Source organism: Microcaecilia unicolor, chromosome 11 (assembly GCF_901765095.1).
Source record: "Microcaecilia unicolor chromosome 11, aMicUni1.1, whole genome shotgun sequence".
NCBI classification, from domain to species: Eukaryota; Metazoa; Chordata; class Amphibia; order Gymnophiona; family Siphonopidae; genus Microcaecilia; species Microcaecilia unicolor.
In genome coordinates, this window is record NC_044041.1 from 10,240,103 (window position 1) to 10,261,593 (window position 21,491).

At 42.1% G+C, this 21,491-nt stretch overlaps 1 protein-coding gene across 3 annotated transcripts in view; it reads left to right on the top strand.

The window, feature by feature from the left end:
- The first annotated feature begins 458 nt into the window (after positions 1–458).
- The window catches only part of RBM19 (RNA binding motif protein 19), a 258,757-nt gene continuing 237,724 nt past the window's right edge, over positions 459–21,491 (top strand). For all 3 annotated transcript variants that reach the window (XM_030218452.1, XM_030218454.1, XM_030218453.1), the window contains exons 1-3: positions 459–642; positions 13,248–13,430; positions 19,420–19,542. In XM_030218452.1, the coding sequence (XP_030074312.1) occupies positions 607–642; positions 13,248–13,430; positions 19,420–19,542 (342 nt within the window). In that variant the 5' untranslated portion in view covers positions 459–606. The remainder of the gene's footprint in view (positions 643–13,247; positions 13,431–19,419; positions 19,543–21,491) is intronic.

Below are 21,491 nucleotides of genomic sequence, written 5' to 3' on the forward strand. Positions count from 1 at the left end.
CATGTCCCTGTAACTATTCCCATCCAAATCACACACTGATGACGATTTATAACAAATTAGCTATGGAAAATTATTCTGTTATTTAATAATACTTCCTCTGTGTAACTCCTTATGCTACACAAACCGGTCATACTCCGGGAAGATCCCGCTCTATCCTTTCTTTGTTGATTTGTACAGCGCTGCGTAACCCTAGTAGCGCTCTAGAAATGTTAAATAGTACCTAGTAGTAGTCTTCCGCCTTGCTTTGGGTGTACGCAGAACGACGACGGTCGGGAAAGAGAGATTTACCGTTAGTGGCTTCAACTTTGTCGACGTCATGCCTCCTCCTCCACCCCAATCCAACCCTCTTTGACTGACTCTGGTAGGCACGGGATCATCATCACCGGCAGGAACTACCACTTCCGTTTTCAGTGTCCCCGCCCTCCTCCGACGCAACTTCCTGTTTCCGGCAAGGTGGACAACAACATGTCCTGAGAGAGAGGGAGGTTGAAGAGTTGTGCGCGTGTGTTAGGAAACGGTGAGGATTGTTTGAGGGGAGACTAGAACGACTGCCCGAGGGTCTTTTGGGGGAGAAGAGTGTGAGAGGACACGGAGCAGGACCCGGCCATGTCCCGGTTGATCGTGAAGAATCTCCCGAATGGGGTGAGTGAGTCGCTTGGAGCTCTCATAGTAGTAGATGACGGCAGAAAAAGACCTGCACGGTCCATCCAGTCCTGCCCAACAAGAGAAACTCATGTGTATACTCTCGGTCTGCTTTGCAGGGCCAGCAGTTAAAAAAAACTACTACTACTACTATTTAGCATTTCTAAAGCGCTACAAGGCGTACGCAGCGCTGTACACCATACATAAAAGACAGTCCCTGCTCAAAGAGCTCACAATCTAAATATGGAATGTTGCTAGTGGAATAGCAACGTTCCATGTAGAATCTCAAATAGTAGCAACATTCCAGAATCTCAAATAGTAACAACATCCCATGTTCCACTGCACTAACCACTAGGCTACTCCTCCACTAGCAACATTCATGTAGAAGCCTGCCCTTGCAGATCAGCAACGCGGCCGCGCAGGCTTCTGTTTCTGTGAGTCTCAGACTCACAGAAGCAGAAGCCTGCGCGGCCGCGTTGCTGATTTGCAAGGGCAGGCTTCTACAGTACTACTACTACTTGTCACTTCTATAGCGCTACAAGGCATACGCAGCGCTGTACACCATACACGAAAAGACAGTCCCTGCTCAAAGAGCTCACAATCTAAATATGGAATGTTGCTAGTGGAATAGCAACGTTCCATGTAGAATCTCAAATAGTAGCAACATTCCAGAATCTCAAATAGTAACAACATCCCATGTTCCACTGCACTAACCACTAGGCTACTCCTCCACTAGCAACATTCATGTAGAAGCCTGCCCTTGCAGATCAGCAACGCGGCCGCGCAGGCTTCTGCTTCTGTGAGTCTGAGACTCACAGAAACAGAAGCCTGCGCGGCCGTGTTGCTGATTTGCAAGGGCAGGCTTCTACAGTACTACTACTACTTGTCACTTCTATAGCGCTACAAGGCATACGCAGCGCTGTACACCATACACGAAAAGACAGTCCCTGCTCAAAGAGCTCACAATCTAAATATGGAATGTTGCTAGTGGAATAGCAACGTTCCATGTAGAATCTCAAATAGTAGCAACATTCCAGAATCTCAAATAGTAACAACATCCCATGTTCCACTGCACTAACCACTAGGCTACTCCTCCAGTAGCAACATTCATGTAGAAGCCTGCCCTTGCAGATCAGCAACGCGGCCGCGCAGGCTTCTGCTTCTGTGAGTCTGACGTCCTGCACGTATGTGCAGGACGTCAGACTCACAGAAACAGAAGCCTGCGCGGCCGCGTTGCTGATCTGCAAGGGCAGGCTTCTACAGTACTACTACTACTTGTCACTTCTATAGCGCTACAAGGCATACGCAGCGCTGTACACCATACACGAAAAGACAGTCCCTGCTCAAAGAGCTCACAATCTAAATATGGAATGTTGCTAGTGGAATAGCAACATTCCATGTAGAATCTCTAATAGTAGCAACATTCCATGCAGAATCTCAAGTAATAGCAACATTCCATGTAGAATCTCAAATAGTAGCAACATTCCATGTTCGTTCCACTGCACTAACCACTAGGCTACTCCTCCACTAGCAACATTCCATGTAGAAGCCTGCCATTGCAGATCAGCAACGCGGCCGCGCAGGCTTCTGTTTCTGTGAGTCTGACGTTCTGCACGTATGTGCAGGACGTCAGACTCACAGAAACAGAAGCCTGCGCGGTCGCGTTGCTGATCTGCAATGGCAGGCTTCTACATTACTACTACTTCTTATCACTTCTATAGCACCACAAGGCATACCAAGCGCTGTTCACCATCCATTAAAAGACAGTCCCTGCTCAAAGAGCTTACAATCTAATAGACAAGAAATAAAGTAAGCAAATCAAATCAATTAATGTGAACGGGAAGGAAGAGAGGAGGGTAGGTGGAGGCGAGTGGTTACAAGTGGTTACGAGTCAAAAGCAATCTTAAAGAGGTGGGCTTTCAGTCTAGATTTAAAGGTGGCCAAGGATGGGGCAAGACGTAGGGGCTCAGGAAGTTTATTCCAGGCGTAGGGTGCAGCGAGACAGAAGGCGCGAAGTCTGGAGTTGGCAGTAGTGGAGAAGGGAACAGATAAGAAGGATTTATCCATGGAGCGGAGTGCACGGGAAGGGGTGTAGGGATGGACGAGTGTGGACAGATACTGGGGAGCAGCAGAGTGAATACATTTATAGGTTAGTAGAAGAAGTTTGAACAGGATGCGAAAACGGATAGGGAGCCAGTGAAGGGTCTTGAGGAGAGGGGTAGTATGAGTAAAGCAACCCCCCCCCCCCCCTACATTGTGAACTCACTAAACAGAGAAGGTAACCTGTTTATGTAAACAGCTTGGGTTGTACCACAGAAAGGCACATAGCATCTACCCATAGGCTTAACATCCTATCTCAAATATTGCTTTAAAGCCGCATTAGCATGTACATTTGAGTTATATTAACAGTTCAGTCTAAGCACAAGTAGCCTAAAAAGAAACTGGAATTCGCTGCTGCAGAACGTGGTGAAGGCGGTTAGCTTGGCAGAGTTTAAAAAGGGGTTAGACAGTTTCCTAAAGGACAAGTCCATAAACAACTACTAAATGGACTTGGGAAAAATCCACAATTCCAGGAATAACATGTATAGAATGTCTGTACGTTTGAGTAGCTCGCCAGGTGCCCTTGGCCGCTGTCGTGGACAGGATGCTGGGCTCGATGGACCCTTGGTCTTTTCCCAGTGTGGCATTACTTATGTACAAGTTCAAGAGCATGAGAAAAGCACAGAGAGATTCTTAGGTGACAGTAAATAAAGGGAAAATCAGAAATGAACTGGTGTGCTTCTGTGCTTGCTGTCTGTAAAACTGGTTTAAAGTGTTCTATGGCTCAGGTAGAGTTGTGGACATGGATTTCAATTTTGTTTCGCAGACATTAGTCAAAGGGTGCTAAATAGTATTTATTTATTATGATGATATTTCTCTCTGCTTTCCAGTTTTTACATTCTGATCTTTGATTAGCAATCTGGTATGGTTGTCGGTCTTGTTTATTCATTGGTGTATGGATTAAATTTTCACTTGGGCCAATTTTTCATATGAGCAGTACCCATGGAAAACCAAAATCAGTTTAGAGTCCAGTGGGGGTCCCCCCCTACTTTTAAAAGAATTCAGTGTGTCTTACATTTTTAAAGCAAATGCTATAGACAAGTACAAAATTACATTTTAATTATTCTGGGGACATGGAAATATCTATAGTACCTGAATGTTATTTGTCTTGAATACTGCTGAAACCAGGTTAATTTTAAATCCAAATAAATAAGTTTCACAGCTTTCTAAAATAGCTAACAGTTCTCCAAACACAAAGAAAAAATCTCTTACCTTCTGGCATGTTCATTATAATGGATGCATCTATGTGGGTGTTATTAATATTTTTTGGAAAGTTTGCATAGGCACCAGATTATTAACTTAACCTCCTCCCCCCAACAAGGGAAAATACCCTTTGTTCATAGCCTCTTAAAAATATCCTGAAATTAGTCTTCATGATCTGTAAATCAGCTCATTTCCCACACAATAAGCTGCTCTGTCCTTTGCTAATCTTCCAGTACAGTAAGAAATATTAATATTTATTTTATTTATAGCATTTATACCCCGCTCTTTCCCGCTTGATAGCAGGCTCAGTGCGGCTTACAAGCTATGGTACAAAGTATCACAGAGATAACACAAAGTGGTACAAGGTATCACATAGATACATAAAGTAGGATACAAAGTATCAAGAGATGTTCAAGTTAAGAGTAGAGACAATGGGGAGAGATGTGGGGGAGAGGATTGGAGGATGGGTAGTGCTGGTGATGTGGAATTAGGTTTGAGAATTAAGTTGGGTTGTTTGGGTAAGAAATATTAATATGGGAAAATCAGTGTAAACCACTGTGCAAAAGAGCAGCAAATTGAGAATGCAAATCTCTAATCAATAAATTGCTCGCAATGTAAAAAATAAAATGAAACAATGCTAAAATCTTGTGGGTTTTTCACTTTTTTTTTTTTTTGTTCTAATGCTAAATCTTTACACCAAAAGCAGCAAAAAGATTATCTGAAGTGAAATACTACTACTACTACTACTACTATTTGACATTTCTAAAGCACTACTAGGGTTACGCAGCGCTGTACAATATAACATAGAAGGACAGTCCCTGCTCGAAGAGCTTACAATCTAATGGACAAATGTACAGACAATCAAGTAGTGGCAGTCAAATTGGGGCAGTCTAAGGTTAGGTGCCGAAGGCAACATTGAAGAGGTGGGCTTTGAGCAAGGATTTGAAGATGGGTAGGGAGGGGGCTTGGCGTAGGGCCACAGGAAGTTGATTCCACGCATAGGGTGAGGCGAGGCAGAATGGGCGGAGCCTGGAGTTGGCGGTGGTGGAGAAGGGTACTGAAAGGAGGGATTTGTCTTGAGAGCGGAGGTTTCGGGTGGGAATGTAAGGGGAGATGAGGGTAGAGAGGTAATGAGGGGCTGCAGACTGAGTGCATTTATAGGTGAGAAGGAGAAGCTTGAACTGAATGCGGTATCTGATCGGACGCCAGTGAAGCGACCTGAGGAGGGGGGTGATATGAGTATATCGGTTCAGGCGGAATATAAGATGAGCAGCAGAGTTCTGAATGGATTGAAGTGGGGATAGATGGCTAAGTGGGAGGCCAGTGAGGAGAAGGTTGCAGTAGTCAAGGCGAGAGGTAATGAGAGCGTGGACGAGAGTTCGGGTGGTGTGTTCAGAGAGGAAAGGGCGAATTTTGCTGATGTTAAAGAGGAAGAAGCGACAGGTCTTGGCTGTCTGCTGGATATGCGCAGCGAAGGAGAGGGAGGAGTCAAAGATGACTCCGAGGTTGTGGGCAGATGAGGCGGGGAGGATGAAGGTGTTATCAACTGAGTTCGAGAGAGGAGGAAGAGGAGAGGTGGGCTTTGGTGGAAAGACTATAAGCTCGGTCTTGGCCATGTTCAGTTTCAGGTGGCGGTTGGACATCCATGCAGCAATGTCGGACAAGCAGGCCGATAAAAAGATTATCTGAAGTGAAATGTGGCACTTCTCTTCAGATAAAGATCTCTGATATCCTAAATCAGTTCTTGGACTCCCCAACCCCTTAAAATAATATTTCCCGGTGGTCCAAGTGACTGTGTGAATAGGACAGTGTGGCGTTTTGTTTTTTCTTAAGTGCTTTTCTGTTTATATACTTTTAATTTGCAAACCTATGATACAGAATTTTTTTTCATTTGGAATGCCATGTTTTGTTCAGTGTTGGGGGCTGGTCATTTCAAGTAATTTACAGATTAAACTTCGTAATTTTTAAAAGAGAAGGTTGCAAATCTTCCATTTGCCCTAACCTAATATTTTGATCCTAAATGTACACGTTGGAATTAAGTTTCAAGTAATCTGTCTAGGAGAGGATAAAGAGTCCCGTAATCTAGGACCTTGAAATGAAAGCATGACGTGTTTATTGTGTTCGTGAAAAATTGGAATGGTGAAGAGATTGAGTTGCGCTGATCTGGGTGTTCGCGTTTGGGAATAGGGAGTAAGATAGCTTTCCAGGTAGAGAGGTTCTAACGAAGTAACCGTTTTAAAAATGAGTAAAAGAATCTTATAGGTGATATGGTGTGGGATGGGAAACCAGTGTGAAGCTTTAAGGTAAGGGGTCACGTGATCATATTTTTTAAGATGGTGGATTAATTCTAATGGAGGCATTTTGGACCTGTTGCAGACGGTGACGATCCTTGACACTTAGTCCAAGATAGATTACTGTAATTCTCTCTATTTGTGTAATAATCAGTGAGTGTATAAGAATGTTAAGGGCAGAATGTTGGACAAACTTAGAGAATACTTGTGGAGTGAACCTGGGAGATAGGTGTTGGAATGTAATTGTATTTTGCATGCATTGCCTGTCACCTATTATTTCTCTGTGATTACTCTGTGACCTCTGATGTGAATTACTTAGAGAGGTCACACAGCTATGCAACTTCCTGTGGGGGTAGATGCAGCACATGCAGCACATGGAGCACATGGAGCTCATGATCTCTCCTAACCTGAGAGGATCTATGGTGGTGTGAGCATCCATTACCATCTAAACACATGGAAGGAGCTGATAATACAAATGTATAGTAATATGTATATATAAGCCTGTCTGATTATAATCTAACTGCAAACTGTGAGTAAACAGATGTTTTGTTACTTCAACTTTAAAGTGACTCAGCAGTGAATTATTCAGGGGTGAATGAGAGAGAGATGAAGAAAGAAATTAACATTTCTAAAGCTGAAGCTGTGTGTACTAAAATCTGCTAATTATTTACTACAAATAATCCAACAAAAGGGTTATGGGCCCAGGGCCAGGAATTGAAAAAGAAGAGAAATATTACCAGGCAGTAAAAAAGGCCACATTTTTCTCTTAAGTTTTAAAGGAAAGATTCAGTCTGTCTCTCTCTCCCCCCACACAGCAGACAGAAGGCTAAGAAAATGGCTGAGGGAAGAAATTCACCATTTTTCTATTCTCTCAAGGTGCCTAAATTAACTGAGTTTAATTATCGGCAGTGGGAATTAAGATTCATATGTCTCCTTCGAGCAAAAGGATTAAATATATGCTTAGACCAAGACAGAACAGCTGAAAATATGGCTGAATGGGACAATGCAAACTATTATGTGAAGTGCATGCTTTTGGAAGCTCTCTCAGAGAAACAAGCCATATTAGTGGAGGGAAAAGATACACCAAAGGACATTTTATATAAACTGAGAACTATGTATGCAACTACATATGCAAAGCAGCAACCAATTTGGCTGGCAGAGTTGAATGAAACCAAATTAAGGGATAAAGTAAATGTAATGATCACATTATGCATCTTATGTCTTCATTTCAAAAGTTAGAACTTTCTGGAATTCCCATGTGTGATGCATTGAAAAGAGCATTTCTTTTTACCTCACTATCAAAGAAGTTTGATGTTTTTAGGTCTGTAAATGAGGCCATTGAAGGGCAATCTTTTGAACAGGCAACATCAAAACTAAGGCAGGAATGCATAATAAATGATTCTGAGGAGATGTGTTCTCAAAGCAAGTCAGAGAGAAATGAAACAAATTTCTTGGCAAAGAACAGAGGAAGGCGGAGCTATGGGAAAACTCCACCCAAGGGCAAGCTGATTTGCTACTCATGTGGAAAGGAGGGACATGTATCTAAATGGTGTAAGGAAACACAAAACACTCCCTCTAGCTCACTTAAGCCAATGGAACTAAAGAATTTTCAAACCAGGAAATGTATGAAGGACAAAGATAAACACAAGGGTTTTCTAATGGCAGAAAAATCTTTGACTATGGTAAATAATAATTCAAATGAAAGTACTTGGATTTTGGATTCAGGGAGCACATGCCATTTAACCAATTGTAAGGATTTCTTTCAGGAAATGTGTCCAGAGGAAGGTATTCTTAAAACTGCAAACGCAGGGACTGCTAAGATCCAAGCAAAAGGTATTGGATTCTTAAAATGCAAAGTGTCTAATGAAGTTAAAGAAATTCCTGTAAGTGATGTCTTGTATATTCCCCAAGCAGTTTGCAATATGCTTAGTGTATCTACATTAGATAAGAAGGGATTTGCGATTCATTTTGAAAACAGTAAGTGCACAATCTCTAAAAATGATGAAGTGTATGCTGAAGCTTTTATGCATAATGATGTTTATAAACTGAGCATTTCAGGTGAAGCCTCACATATGGCGCAAGTAAGGAAGAATGATGGTAAATGTAGTCTGGAAATCTGGCACCGCCGCCTGGGACATCGTGATTCTAAGGTGATCCAGGATCTTTACAGTAAGCAACTGGCCACCGGCATTCAGATAAGTGCAGATGCTGGTAAAATGGAGAAATGCATAGACTGTGTTACTCAAAAAGGTGTGAGACCCTCATTTCCTGCATACACAGGAAATAGGAGTAATAAAGTACTGGACTTAATACACAGTGACTTATGTGGACCGTTTAATATCCCATCATTGGGAAATAACAGATTTGTGCTAATATTCTTGGATGATTTCTCTAGATATTGTGTGGCCTATTTGCTGAAAGAGAAAAGTCAAGTCACAGACATGCTGAAGAAATACGTAGCCATGGTGAGCAACAAATTTGAAAGAAAACCAAAGGTTCTTCAGACCGACAATGGTGGTGAGTTCACTTCACAAAGCATGCGCACATTTCTAGAACAAGAAGGCATTCAGCATATCACAACAGTAGCTTATACACCAGAACAAAATTCTGTTGCAGAGAGAAAATTTAGGTCACTTGTGGAAATGACCAGATGTATGCTGTCAGATAGCAATCTCCCTAAAAGACTATGGGGGGAAGCCATTCTCACAGCAGTGTACCTACAAAACAGAATGCCAACTAAAGGCGCTGAGCGCACACCACATGAGACATGGCATGGTAGGAAGCCAAACCTGTCACACATAAGAACATTTGGAAGTACAGCATATGCTCATGTACCAAAGCAAAGAAGGCATAAGCTGGATTCCACAACAGAAAGGGGCATTTTAGTTGGCTATACTCCAGGACACAAAGGATATAGAATTTTGAATCTGAAAACTGGCATTGTTGGCATAAGACATGTTACATATTTTGATGAAAACAAAAGGGTTGATAAAGGCTGGATTATCCCAGATGAGCCTTATCATCCAGAATATGAAACTAGAACCATAATAGACATGCCAGTGTATATAAATGCCATACCAAGGCAGATGTCTGAAAGCAACTCATCTGTATCTAACGAGGAACAGGCAGAGGAAGCAGACACAGAAAGGATCATTGAAGAAGACAGTACAGTTGGAGAAGGGGAATCAATTGGAGAAGGACTCTCAGATTTTGAGGATGCGGAAAGGTCAGACCAACCTGTTGTCAGACGCTCATCCAGGGAAAACAAAGGTGTTCCACCCCCAAGACTGTCTTACCTAACAAAGTCAGCAGAAGCTCAAGAGCCCTTAACATGGGATGAGATTGAGAAAATGCCAGCAGAAGAAGCTGCTGAATGGCATAAAGCTGCACAAGAAGAAATTGATGCATTGGATAAAAATAATACTTGGATTCTTACAAAATTACCTCCTGGCAAGAAAGCTATAGGATGCAAATGGGTATTCAAGTTAAAAAGGAATGCACAAGGAAAAGTGGAAAGGTATAAAGCCAGATTAGTGGCAAAGGGATATCTTCAAAAATATGGAGAAGATTTTGATGAAGTGTTTGCACCTGTAGTGAAACACACGACAATCAGAACACTTCTGAGCATTGCAGTCTCAAAAGGCATGCAAGTAAACCACATTGATGTGAAAACAGCGTTTCTTCATGGAGATATAACTGAAGACTTGTACATGGAACAGCCAACAGGTTTCATAAATACAAAACAAAGACAGCTAGTGTGTAAATTAAACAAAGGTCTTTATGGATTAAAGCAAAGTGCAGAATGTTGGAATGACAAATTGCATGAAATATTGACAAATTTAGGATTTAAGCAAGGTGAAGCAGATAAATGTTTGTACACTAGGTGCACAAATGGACAATATGCATACATTTTAGCTTTTGTTGATGATCTGCTCATTGCAAGCGAAAGTGAGCAAGAGTACAAGGACATTGTAAAATATTTAAACCTCAATGTTGAGATAAAAGAACTTGGAAATGTGTCATACTATCTTGGTATAGAAATTGAGAAACAAAATGATGGTTCTTATCTTCTAAGCCAGAAGCAGAAAATAAATGAGCTTATTGAAAGTTTAGGTATGCAAGATGCCCAAGTTGTAAGCACTCCCATGATCACTGATTTTCTGAAGGATGAAACAGTAAGAGAACCTTTACCAGATAACATCCAATATAGATCAGCCATAGGTAAGCTTTTATATCTAGCTACCACATACAGGGCTGATATAGCAAATGCAGTAGGAATTTTGAGCAGAAGGGTCAGCTCACCTACCAAATCAGATTGGACTGCAGTTAAAAGGATGGTAAGGTATTTAAAGGGTACCATTGATTGTAAATTAAAGATTTCAGCCAATAGTAATCCAAAACTAATATGTTACTGTGATTCAGATTGGGCAGGGGATCATTCTGATTATAAGTCCACAAGTGGATATGTGTTTATGTATGGAAATGTACAAATTTCATGGGCCAGTCATAAACAAAGTATTGTGAGTTTGTCTTCTACAGAAGCTGAATATGTGGCCGTATCGGAAGCGTGCAGAGAACTGATGTGGATTGAAAAACTTTTGCTGGATTTTGGAATAGCTGAAAAGAGACCAATCCAGATAATGGAAGATAATCAGAGCTGCATCCGACTGTCACAGAATGACAAGGTTCAGTCACGCACCAAGCACATCGCAACGAAATACCACAACGTGCGAGAGTTGGCGAAAGAAGGGGTCATCAGTCTACACTATTGTCACACCAGTGAGATGACAGCTGACATCATGACCAAACCGTTACCCAGAGAACATTTTGTGAATCTGCGTATAAAGCTTGGACTTTGTATGAATAAATAATTGCATGACAGTTATGCATGAGAAGGGGTTTGTTGGAATGTAATTGTATTTTGCATGCATTGCCTGTCACCTATTATTTCTCTGTGATTACTCTGTGACCTCTGATGTGAATTACTTAGAGAGGTCACACAGCTATGCAACTTCCTGTGGGGGTAGATGCAGCACATGCAGCACATGGAGCACATGGAGCTCATGATCTCTCCTAACCTGAGAGGATCTATGGTGGTGTGAGCATCCATTACCATCTAAACACATGGAAGGAGCTGATAATACAAATGTATAGTAATATGTATATATAAGCCTGTCTGATTATAATCTAACTACAAACTGTGAGTAAACAGATGTTTTGTTACTTCAACTTTAAAGTGACTCAGCAGTGAATTATTCAGGGGTGAATGAGAGAGAGATGAAGAAAGAAATTAACATTTCTAAAGCTGAAGCTGTGTGTACTAAAATCTGCTAATTATTTACTACAAATAATCCAACAATAGGAAAACCATTAAGAAAAATAGTTGCTGTCTTGAGGAAGGTGAGAATAATATAGCCTTGGATTTCTCTGGATTGAGGACCAGCTTATTTTCAGTAAACCAGGATGTAATTGGTTGAGGTGAGATTAAGTGACAGAATGTCTTGTTGATTTGTGGGATCTGTAGGACAGAGAATTTGATTATCGTCAGCATATATGAATATTGTTGTCAATGGATTGTGCCAATATGAGAAAGAGATACATGAAAATATTGAAGAGCAGGGGTGAAAGAATAGATCCTCGAGGAATACCTAATGAGAGATGGAAAGGATTGGACTGAGTATCCTTGGAGCAGACTGTATATTGCCTTTTATCTAGGTAGGAGATAACCAATGATAAGTAACAGTGGAGATACCTATAGAAAGTAGGCGAGAGAATACTCGCCTACTTTCTGTGCCCAGAGAAAGGCAAGGACAAATCAAACTCAGGTATACATATAAAGTATCACATGGAATGTAAAATAAGTTTATCTTGTTGGATAGACTGGATGGGACCGTACAGGTCTTTATCTGCCGTCATTTACGATGTTAGAATAGAACAGAATGGTAAATTAGAGCAATGGCAGCTGAAAGGTCCAAAGAAAGAAGGAGTAACATAGTAGATGACGGCAGAGAAAGATTTGCACGATCCATCCAGTCTGCCCAACAAGATAAACTCATATGTGCTACCTTTTGTGTATACCTGACCTTGATTAGTATCTGCCATTTTCAGGGCACAGACCCTAGAAGTCTGGCCCGCCCTCCGTCCCCCGCCCAGCATCCTGTCCACGACAGCGGCCAATCCAGGCCAAGGGCACCTGGGGAGTTCCCAAATGTACAAACGTTCTATACATGTTATTCCCGGAATTGTGGATTGTTCCCAAGTCCATTTAGTAGCGGTTTATGGACTTGTCCTTTAGGAAACCATCTAACCCCTTTTTAAACTCTGCCAAGCTAACCGCCTTCACCACGTTCTCCGGCAATGAATTCCAGAGTTTAATTACGCGTTGGGTGAAGGAAACATTTTCTCCGATTCGTTTTAAATTGACTACACTGTAGTTTCATCGCATGCTCCCTAGTCCTAGTATTTTTGGAAAGCGTGAACAGACGCTTCACATCCACCTGTTCCACTCCACTCATTATTTTATATACCTCTATCATGTCTCCCCTCAGCCGTCTCTTCTCCAAGCTGAAAAGCCCTAGCCTCCTTAGTCTTTCTTCATAGGGAAGTCGTCCCATCCCCGCTTTCATTTTGGGGGCTTTGGCAATTTTAGTAGAGTAGGGGTTTTTTTTGTTTTTTTTTAAAGCTACAATGATAGCTAGTTTATAAGATCGAGCAGTGGCTTTATAGGTAAGGAGGGAAGAGCTAGTAGGGAGACATAACCATTTCCCCTCAGCTTTCCTCAGTTGGCGTTTGTGAAGATGCAGGTCAGAGGAATACCAGGGTTCAGAACTACGATAAGAATAAGAACAAAGAGTGTTCAGCTGAGGATGCCAGCGAATTGTAGGCTTAGATCGGAATTCCATTACAATCCTAACAACTCTAACCAATTTACTGGGCAGACTGGATGGTAAGATAGGAAAACGGTTTATAACCAATGACTTTCTTATATGTGGTTTTAATTTCTTTATCCAGATGAAGGAGGAACGCTTCCGGAAGCTGTTTGCTGCTTTTGGGACCTTGACAGACTGCAGCCTGAAATTCACCAAGGAGGGGAAATTCCGCAAATTTGGATTCATCGGCTTCAGCTCCGAAGAGGAAGCCCAGACAGCCTTGAACCACTTCAATAAGAGCTTCATTGACACAACAAGGATCGCAGTGAGTTTGTGTTGAACGGGGTTGCTCAGTGGTTCATTGGCTTTTTCAGTGTAGCTGGGAGCTTGGATTTGTATCCAAGATATAATGAATGTTAATTGGTAATAAGCATGGCGGAGAGAGAGAGGGGTGGGGGGAGGAAGAGGGAATACGGTGTTTTAGAGAATGCGTCACTGTTAAAGTTCAGTTGACCTATGTTGTTACATAGTAAATGACGGCAGAAAAAGACCTGCACGGTCCATCCAGTCTGCCCAACAAGACAAACTCATATGTGCTACTTTTTGTGTATACCCTACTTTGATTTGTACCAGTCCTCTTCAGGGCACAGACCGTATAAGTCTGCCCAGCACTATCCCCGCCTTCCAACCACCAGCCCCGCCTCCCACCACCGGCTCTGGCACAGACCGTATAAGTCTGCCCAGCACCATCCCCGCCTCCCGCCACCGGCTCTGCCACCCAATCTCAGCTAAGCTCCTTAGGATCCATTCCTTCGGAACAGGATTCCTTTATGTTTATCCCACGCGTGTTTGAATTCTGTTACCGTTTTCAAATACGCGTGGGATAAACATAAAGGAATCCTGTTCAGAAGGAATGGATCCGAAGGAGCATAGCCGAGATTGGGTGGCAGAGCCGGTTGTCAGAATATGTAAGGTTTACAGTAGACAATAAGTTACAATAGGACTAGACAAAGACTGAGACAAAACAAGATAGGGGACAAAGAAAAGCAAAAGTTACAATATAATCCAATACGCAGTAGAGGCAGTGTTAATTACCATATATACTTGAATATAAATTGAGATTTGGGGGCCAAAAAAAAGGCCCAAAAATGGGGTTCTTGAGTTATATTTGAGTTTCCCCACTGTGACCTTCAATTGTTTTTCCTCCACACCCGTTACCACCAGCTCCTTCCTCCTTTGGCTGACAAAAGCTATGCACTGAGCCGGTGCAGGGCCATGAAGATCTGCTCACGCTCAAGGTCTGCCAGCTCCCACCCTCTCCAAGCCTCAATATATAGGATATAATGTAAATTTTAAAAGATTTTTTTAAAAAATGAATAAAAATTATTGAAACAAATAGCTAAAATAAACTAAGTTGAACTGCCCTGCCTTTTCCAGATACAGGCCAAAATATTACTGTACACTTGTAAAGTTCAATAAATTATTTCCTATGAATGTTTGGGCTATTATTTAGCTGATTGAAACTGTAGTATAATGTAAGCAGTTTGAGCCATCCCAGATTTTCAGTGTGGAAGTGGGATTTGAACCCTGGATTTCCTGATTCTCAGCCCTTAACCACTAGGGGTCTCTCTCTCTCTCTCTCTCTCCAAAATCTGAACGTGTGCTGTCTGCAATAGGGTACTGGATTCCTGCTAGAGAGCTTAGGGTAATGGAAATTTGAAATTCTCTTGTTAATATTTTAAATATGTATTACAATATAAAATAAACACAGTGTTAAGAAAAATCTGGTAAACTAAAGAAAACTGGTGATAGATTAGCTTACTTCCCAACTAGACTTTCCTCTTGGTTCTTTTTTAAAATCCGTCCTATGGGTAATGCCTTGCATCCACAGGCTGCAGCACTGTTAAATGAAGACCAGCTGAAAGAGTGCAGGACCTTTATAGAATCAGGCACCTGACATGTCACAGAGGCACATCAGTTACTACATCATTGGACTGTGACATCACAGTTACCTGGTCCTACAGCTGGTACATAGCAGTGGGACTGAAGGCTTAAAACAGCAGTAAACGCTCATTAAAACACGAAGATCCCAAGTTGTTTTTTTCTTTCTTCTTTCATTTTTATAGAGGCAGTGTTTGCTGGGTGGATGGCTTTTAAAAAATGTAATCTGTGTATTCAATACTATTATCCATATTAGTAGTAATGCTGAATAGAAAGAGAGTGAATGAGGATACCAAATAATTTGTTTATTCACATAAAAAATGACGTAATTCGCATTAAAAATGACCCGACACGGACGTGTTTTGGCCCATATATCTTTTAATTATATTTTTTAATTACATAGATAACACACATTTTTCACTCTGTTATAATCTGTATATAAACACAATGTTCATTTTTAATACAGATTGGTGTATTATTCAAAGTATAATCCATGTGTTTTAATAATCCATAATTGGTAAAAAAAAAATTTAAAAATTTTTTTTTAAACTTCTCACATATATTTGACTTTTATCACCTAAAGTTATGTTTTTAGATTGAGTTATAGACAATTTTCCGTTTGTTTGTTAGTTCATTCATGCTATACATTTAGCTATTGTCTGTTGTTTCATCCATTACATTATGTCCATGATATATTTGTAACAAAATCCTTCATTTGTTTTATTGTTTTACTTAGGTTACAAAGACCCCTGAGGCAGGCCTTTGGGCCGAAACACGTCCGTGTCGGGTCATTTTTAATGCGAATTACGTCATTTTTTATGTGAATAAACAAATTATTTGGTATCCTCATTCACTCTCCTCACTTTTTGTTTTATATCTCACGGTTTCGTGAGGGTTTTTACCTCCTTTTTGTTTTAGAATAGAAAGAGAGTGTCAGCACTGTCTGGTAGCTGAATTTTTTGGCTCACCTTTGCTACCAGGGCGGTGGAGTTGGAGTCAGTAAAAATGTACCAACTCCAAATCCAGTTTCAAAATAAAGACTTATATAATATGTGACCATCTTTGGGAAAAGGTGACTAAAGTTACCAGAAACAAAAAATGAGGTTTTAATGAATTCTATTAGAGCAAACACTTTATAATACAACAGTCACCTTATCTGTTTACATGAAAAATTAAAAAAAAGTTACAGAAGTTCAAACAAACTTTTGCAGACTGTTTATAGACCCATGGCATGAAAATCGCCCAGTCCATTACGTAGCTTCCCACTATTCCAGAACCTTTATGTCCACCAACCTGAGCTGAGACATCTCTCTTGGTGTCTAGTCCAGCTCCTCAGTATTTTCTGTCTTTCAGCAGGTAGATGGACACACTTTTCAGCGTCTGGTTCTAAGTGATTTGCTCCTGGTCCAGTTGAGCTTTATAGATGGCTTGAGTCTGCAGAGTCCTATCTGGAGGTCTTCAGATCCCTGTTTCTGGTGCCCCACAAATGTAATTCTTCCCTCCCTCCTCTCCATCTGCTTGCAGGTACACAGCCTACTGAAGCGAGGTCTGGTGCTCATGGAAGATCCGTGCCCCTGTGGTGGTCTTTGCCATTGAAATAGCTTGGTTGAGATGAATAGGTTATTTTGAGTTGCTCATTGCTACCTTGCTTCAGGCTCAGAAACGCTGTACATCCATGGCGTATGCATAGGCATGGAGGATGTTTGAGGGTTGGTGTTCTGAGCAAGGTCTTTCTCCCTTTTCTGCTCAGATCACGCACATCCTAGCATTTCTTCAGGCAGGTCTTCAGAAAGGATTGGTGTTGAGTTCTCGAAAAGGTCTGGTTACTTTGGTCTATTTCAGGGGTCAACTACAAAAGGCGTCTCTTGGGCCTTACCCGGATATTGTTTAATTCTTGTGAGGAGTGGACAGCTTGTGGCCTCCCTTTTATCCACCATTTCCACAGTAGAACCTTAATTTATTGCTTGAGGCTCTTCAGAAGCCTTCTTTTGAGCCACTCCTTTCTCTGTTTTTCAGAGACGGAGGTCACCATGTTCACAGTTCCTTCCTTCCCACAATTGCTAGATGACTGAAGGAGAGTATCGCGTCAGCTTATTTGTTTGTGGAGAAGCTGGCTCCGCAGTCCTTGCGGGTTATTCTACGCAGCTACAGTGACATCCTGGGTGGAAACCACCTTACTGTGTCCGGCAGATCTTTGCAAGGTGGCGACGTGGCCGTTCCATATCTTTGCCAAGCACTACAGGGCGGATGTTGGGACGTGCTCAAAAGCCACTGTTGGGGCTTCGGTCCTCAGGGCAGCCCCAGGATCCCACCCACTCTGAAGATTTGCTTTTAAACATCCCACAAGTTCTGGAATATTGGGAAACTATGTAAGAAGAAAGGGCATACCAACCAGGGCTAAAGTCCTAGTTCTTAAAGCAGAAAACTCCCTTTGTATCTGTTGTGTCCTTAGGAAAACAAATTTATCTCCTGCTTGTACCCCTCACTCCACAATCTAACCTTTCCAGATTTTTTTAGCACGGTTCAACACAGAATGTACATGTTTTTCAGTGACGGTCCCTATTTTTGCTTAGTTTTGACAACTGAGAATTACTAAAATTTTGATGTCCAAGGGATAAACTGTAGAGTAAAACTGGGTATTCTTTTTACTTGAAGCAAGTAAAACCAGATTTCTGAGCATTGTGCTAATTATTGTTGTGGGTTTTTTTTCCCCCAAGTCCATTTCTTGGGTCTTCGTATTGTATAGTGACATGTTTGCACCTGAGGTGCTCCTGCATTTGTAAGAATGAGTTGTCCAGTCGCCCCTTGGAAATCAAACCTGTCTGATATGGTGGATGACTCCATTCACATTTCTAAAATAAGCCCTTTTGTTCAGAAAAAATTAGTTCTCAACCCAGGGGTTGTGACCTGAGAGCTGGCGTAAGATATCCAGCACTTCAGAAAGCAGCCTGCTATTCACATCCTTTGTATTTTTGTACACCGCTCTGTTTGTGAAGAGCAGTGTATCAAGTGTTCAATAAACTGACCTAAACTGCCCTGTGGAACTGAATGGGACCACCTGCTTCTATACCTCAACCCTCCCACTCTGGAAAGGGAGAGAAGCCAGAGAAGAGACAACCTACTTGGCCTGTCATCCCCAAAGGAGAGAAGAGTGATGGAAGAGAGAAGTCAGAAGCTTCCTGTAATATTTATTTATGTTATACTTCTTTGAGTGGCTAAGATTAGTCAGGGTGAAATAGTAATCTGATTTTACAAAACAGAGTTATTTAACTCTGAGCTCAAGCTGTTGGGTGTGCAAGGGTGGGTGAGCTCAGTTTTAGTACATTTGGAATTGCTAAATTAGAACCAGAGTATTAAACAGAAATCTGGAAGAGATTTCAATGGGTCTCCTACTCCTTCGCCATGTGTCCAGGCTGCATCCATAGTAGGGAGGTGGTAGTTCCCTTGTACAAGTCTCTGGTGATGCCTCATTTAGAATACTGGGCGCCATTCTGGAGACCACGCCTTCATAAAGATATTAATATGATGGAATCCGTCCAGAGTGCGGCTACAAAATTGGTCAGTGGTGTCTGTCATAAAGTGTATGGGGACAGAGTTAAAGACCTCAATATGTGTACTCTGGACAAAAGGCGGGAAAATGGGTATCTCTGTGGCATTAACGTATAGGAGGCAAGTCTATTTCAGCTGAAAGAAAATTCTGGAATGAGAGGGCCTAGGATGAAGTTAAAAGGTTGTAGACTCAGGACTAATCTAACATAGTAACATAGTAGATGACGGCAGAAAAAGACCTGCACGGTCCATCCAGTCTGCCCAACAAGACAACTCATGTGTGCTACTTGTGTATACCCTACTTTGATTTGTACCTATGCTCTTCAGGGCACAGACCGTATAAGTCTGCCCAGCACTATCCCCGCCTCCCAACTATCAGCCCCGCCTCCCAACCACCGGCTCTGCAACAGACCGTATAAGTCTGCCCAGTACTATCCCCGCCTCCCAACCACCAGCCCCGCCTCCCGATCTCGACTAAGCTCCTGAGGATCCATTCCTTCTGCACAGGATTCCTTTATGCTTATCCCACGCATGTTTGAATTCCGTTACCGTAATCTAAGGAAATACTTTTTACAGAAAAGATGGTGGATACATGGAACAGCCTCTAGGTGGAGGTGGTAGGGATAAAGGCTGCATCTGAATTCAAGAAAGCTTGAGACGAGCTCATGAGATCTCCTTAGGGAGAAGATGAGATACTGGCGGGGCCATTTGGTCTTTATCTGCAGTCGTGTTTCTTTGTTTCAGTTCCCCTTTGTTCTTTGCCTGTAATCCTTTGAAAAAAGAAGTCATAAATTTAAACATTAACTTGGCTAATTTTTTTTTAGGTAGAATTCTGTAAATCTTTTGGCGATCCATCAAAACCCAAAGGTTGGAGCAAACACTCCCAGAAACCTGCACAGCCTGAGAAGTCAACAGAGAAACTAAATCTCTCTCCAGATGCCGAGAAAGTAAGTTCTGCCTCTGACAATGTGATCTGAGCGATTATACGATAATGAGACTAGTATATGGAAGGGATATTCTGCTGCTTCTCCTTCCCCTTGTGTTCTGCACCCCCATCTTCTTACTTCATTTTCCCTTTGTGTGGGTGGAAGTTCTCAGGTTGACCACAGAAGGATTTTGTGAAGAATGAAACTCTTGTCTCCATCATCTTTTGGTGTATTCTGAAAGTGCCTGCTTTTAGCACTTTCAAAACAGGTCTGCTCAGCAGTGGTATAGCCCTGGGTGGGCACAGGCCCACCCAACAGCAACATGCTGCTGCAGTAGCTGGCAGGGATCCCCCAAGCCCCGCCAGCCGAAGATCTCCCTGAAGGCGCCCAGAAACTCCTGTGTTCAGCTCAGCAGTCGGCATCTGCTTCATGAGCCGCTGACACCAGTACTCTGCCCATTCTCAGTTTTCACACATGCGCAGACTGCTGGCAGCAGCAGCTCAGAACTCAGCTGCCAAGCTGTGCACAAGAGTTTTTGGGTGCCCTCGGTGAGATCTTCAACTAGCAGGGCTTGGGGGATCTCCGCCGGTTCAGGTACTTCGTTTTTTTTTTTTTTTTAAGTTGAGTGTGTGGGAGTGGAGAGGACAGTTAGTGCCCACCCATTTCCGTCTTAGACCCACCCAAAATCTGCTGTCTGGCTACACAAGTGTTGCTTAGGTTTCTACCTGCACTCCTTCCACTTTTTGATGCCAGTTTATTGATTGGACTGGTCTGTGCTGTAAATGGAACAGGCCAAATTCACTTGATGTTCAACACTGTGTGGAAATGGACGTAGAAGCCATAAAGAAACCACTCATAAGAATGTTTTGTTTTTCATATTTTCAAAACTGCATTTTAACACAGTGAGTGTTTTAATTACCAGTGTTTCTGTGAACTTTGTGTACAGTAGCCATGTTTGTCATCCCATAGCTTATGCTTTTAGAAAATACAAGCGTCCTCTCCTCCACAAATGCCTAAGAAGTAACAATACTATTGTGAAACACCTAGCCACCTGCGGCCACTTACTACTACTACTTATCGTTTCTATAGTGCTACTAGATGTACGTAGCGCTGTATTTAGAGGGTCTGTCCCCAGCAAGCTCAGGTCTGCGTGCACCTGCCGCTTGTGCTCTACACTAACACCCTCCTCCCACCAACTGGGTCACAACCACCTCTGGGCGAGTCTCCAGCTTGCAAAATATCCCCATTGATTTCTGGGTTACTAGGGCCACACTCCCAGTGGTCCCACTGTTCCCAGAAAGCACTCACAGGCCCAAAACACAAACCACCAGGATTCTTTATTAGTCCAGACAGGCAGGGCGAACAAACAAACAAATGTGTGTATTCTCAGAACTTGAACAGTGGACAGAAAATGTGAGATCAGCAAACAATAACAGGTAACTGAATTATGGATCAATTATAACAATAACTAACATTTATTTACTATCTAAATAGTACCTGGGGAGATCAGGACATATAGCTGCTCACAGGTTATCTAATATAACTGTTTACAGGGCCTCAGCAAAGAGATCCTTCTCTCTTTCCTCCCTGGCTAAGACTGGAGAAAAAGCCAGTACATCCTTGCTGAATTTTGAGCTCCTGGGCCAATTGGAGCCCAGAACAACTGTGTTAACTAAAGAAGGAACAATCAGTTCTCTTTAACAGCTTTAAACATAAAAATGCACCACCTGCTGGCCAAACTAGAGAAATTCACGTCAAAAAATAATACAGTTTTACAGGCTTGAAACCCACTGTTTTGTCACATACATACATACATAGTAGATGACGGCAGAAAAAGACCTGCACGGTCCATCCAGTCTGCCCAACAAGATAAACTCATATGTGCTACTTTTTGTGTATACCTTACCTTGATTTATATCTGCCATTTTCAGGGCACAGACTGTAGAAGTCTGTCCAGCACCAGCCCCGCC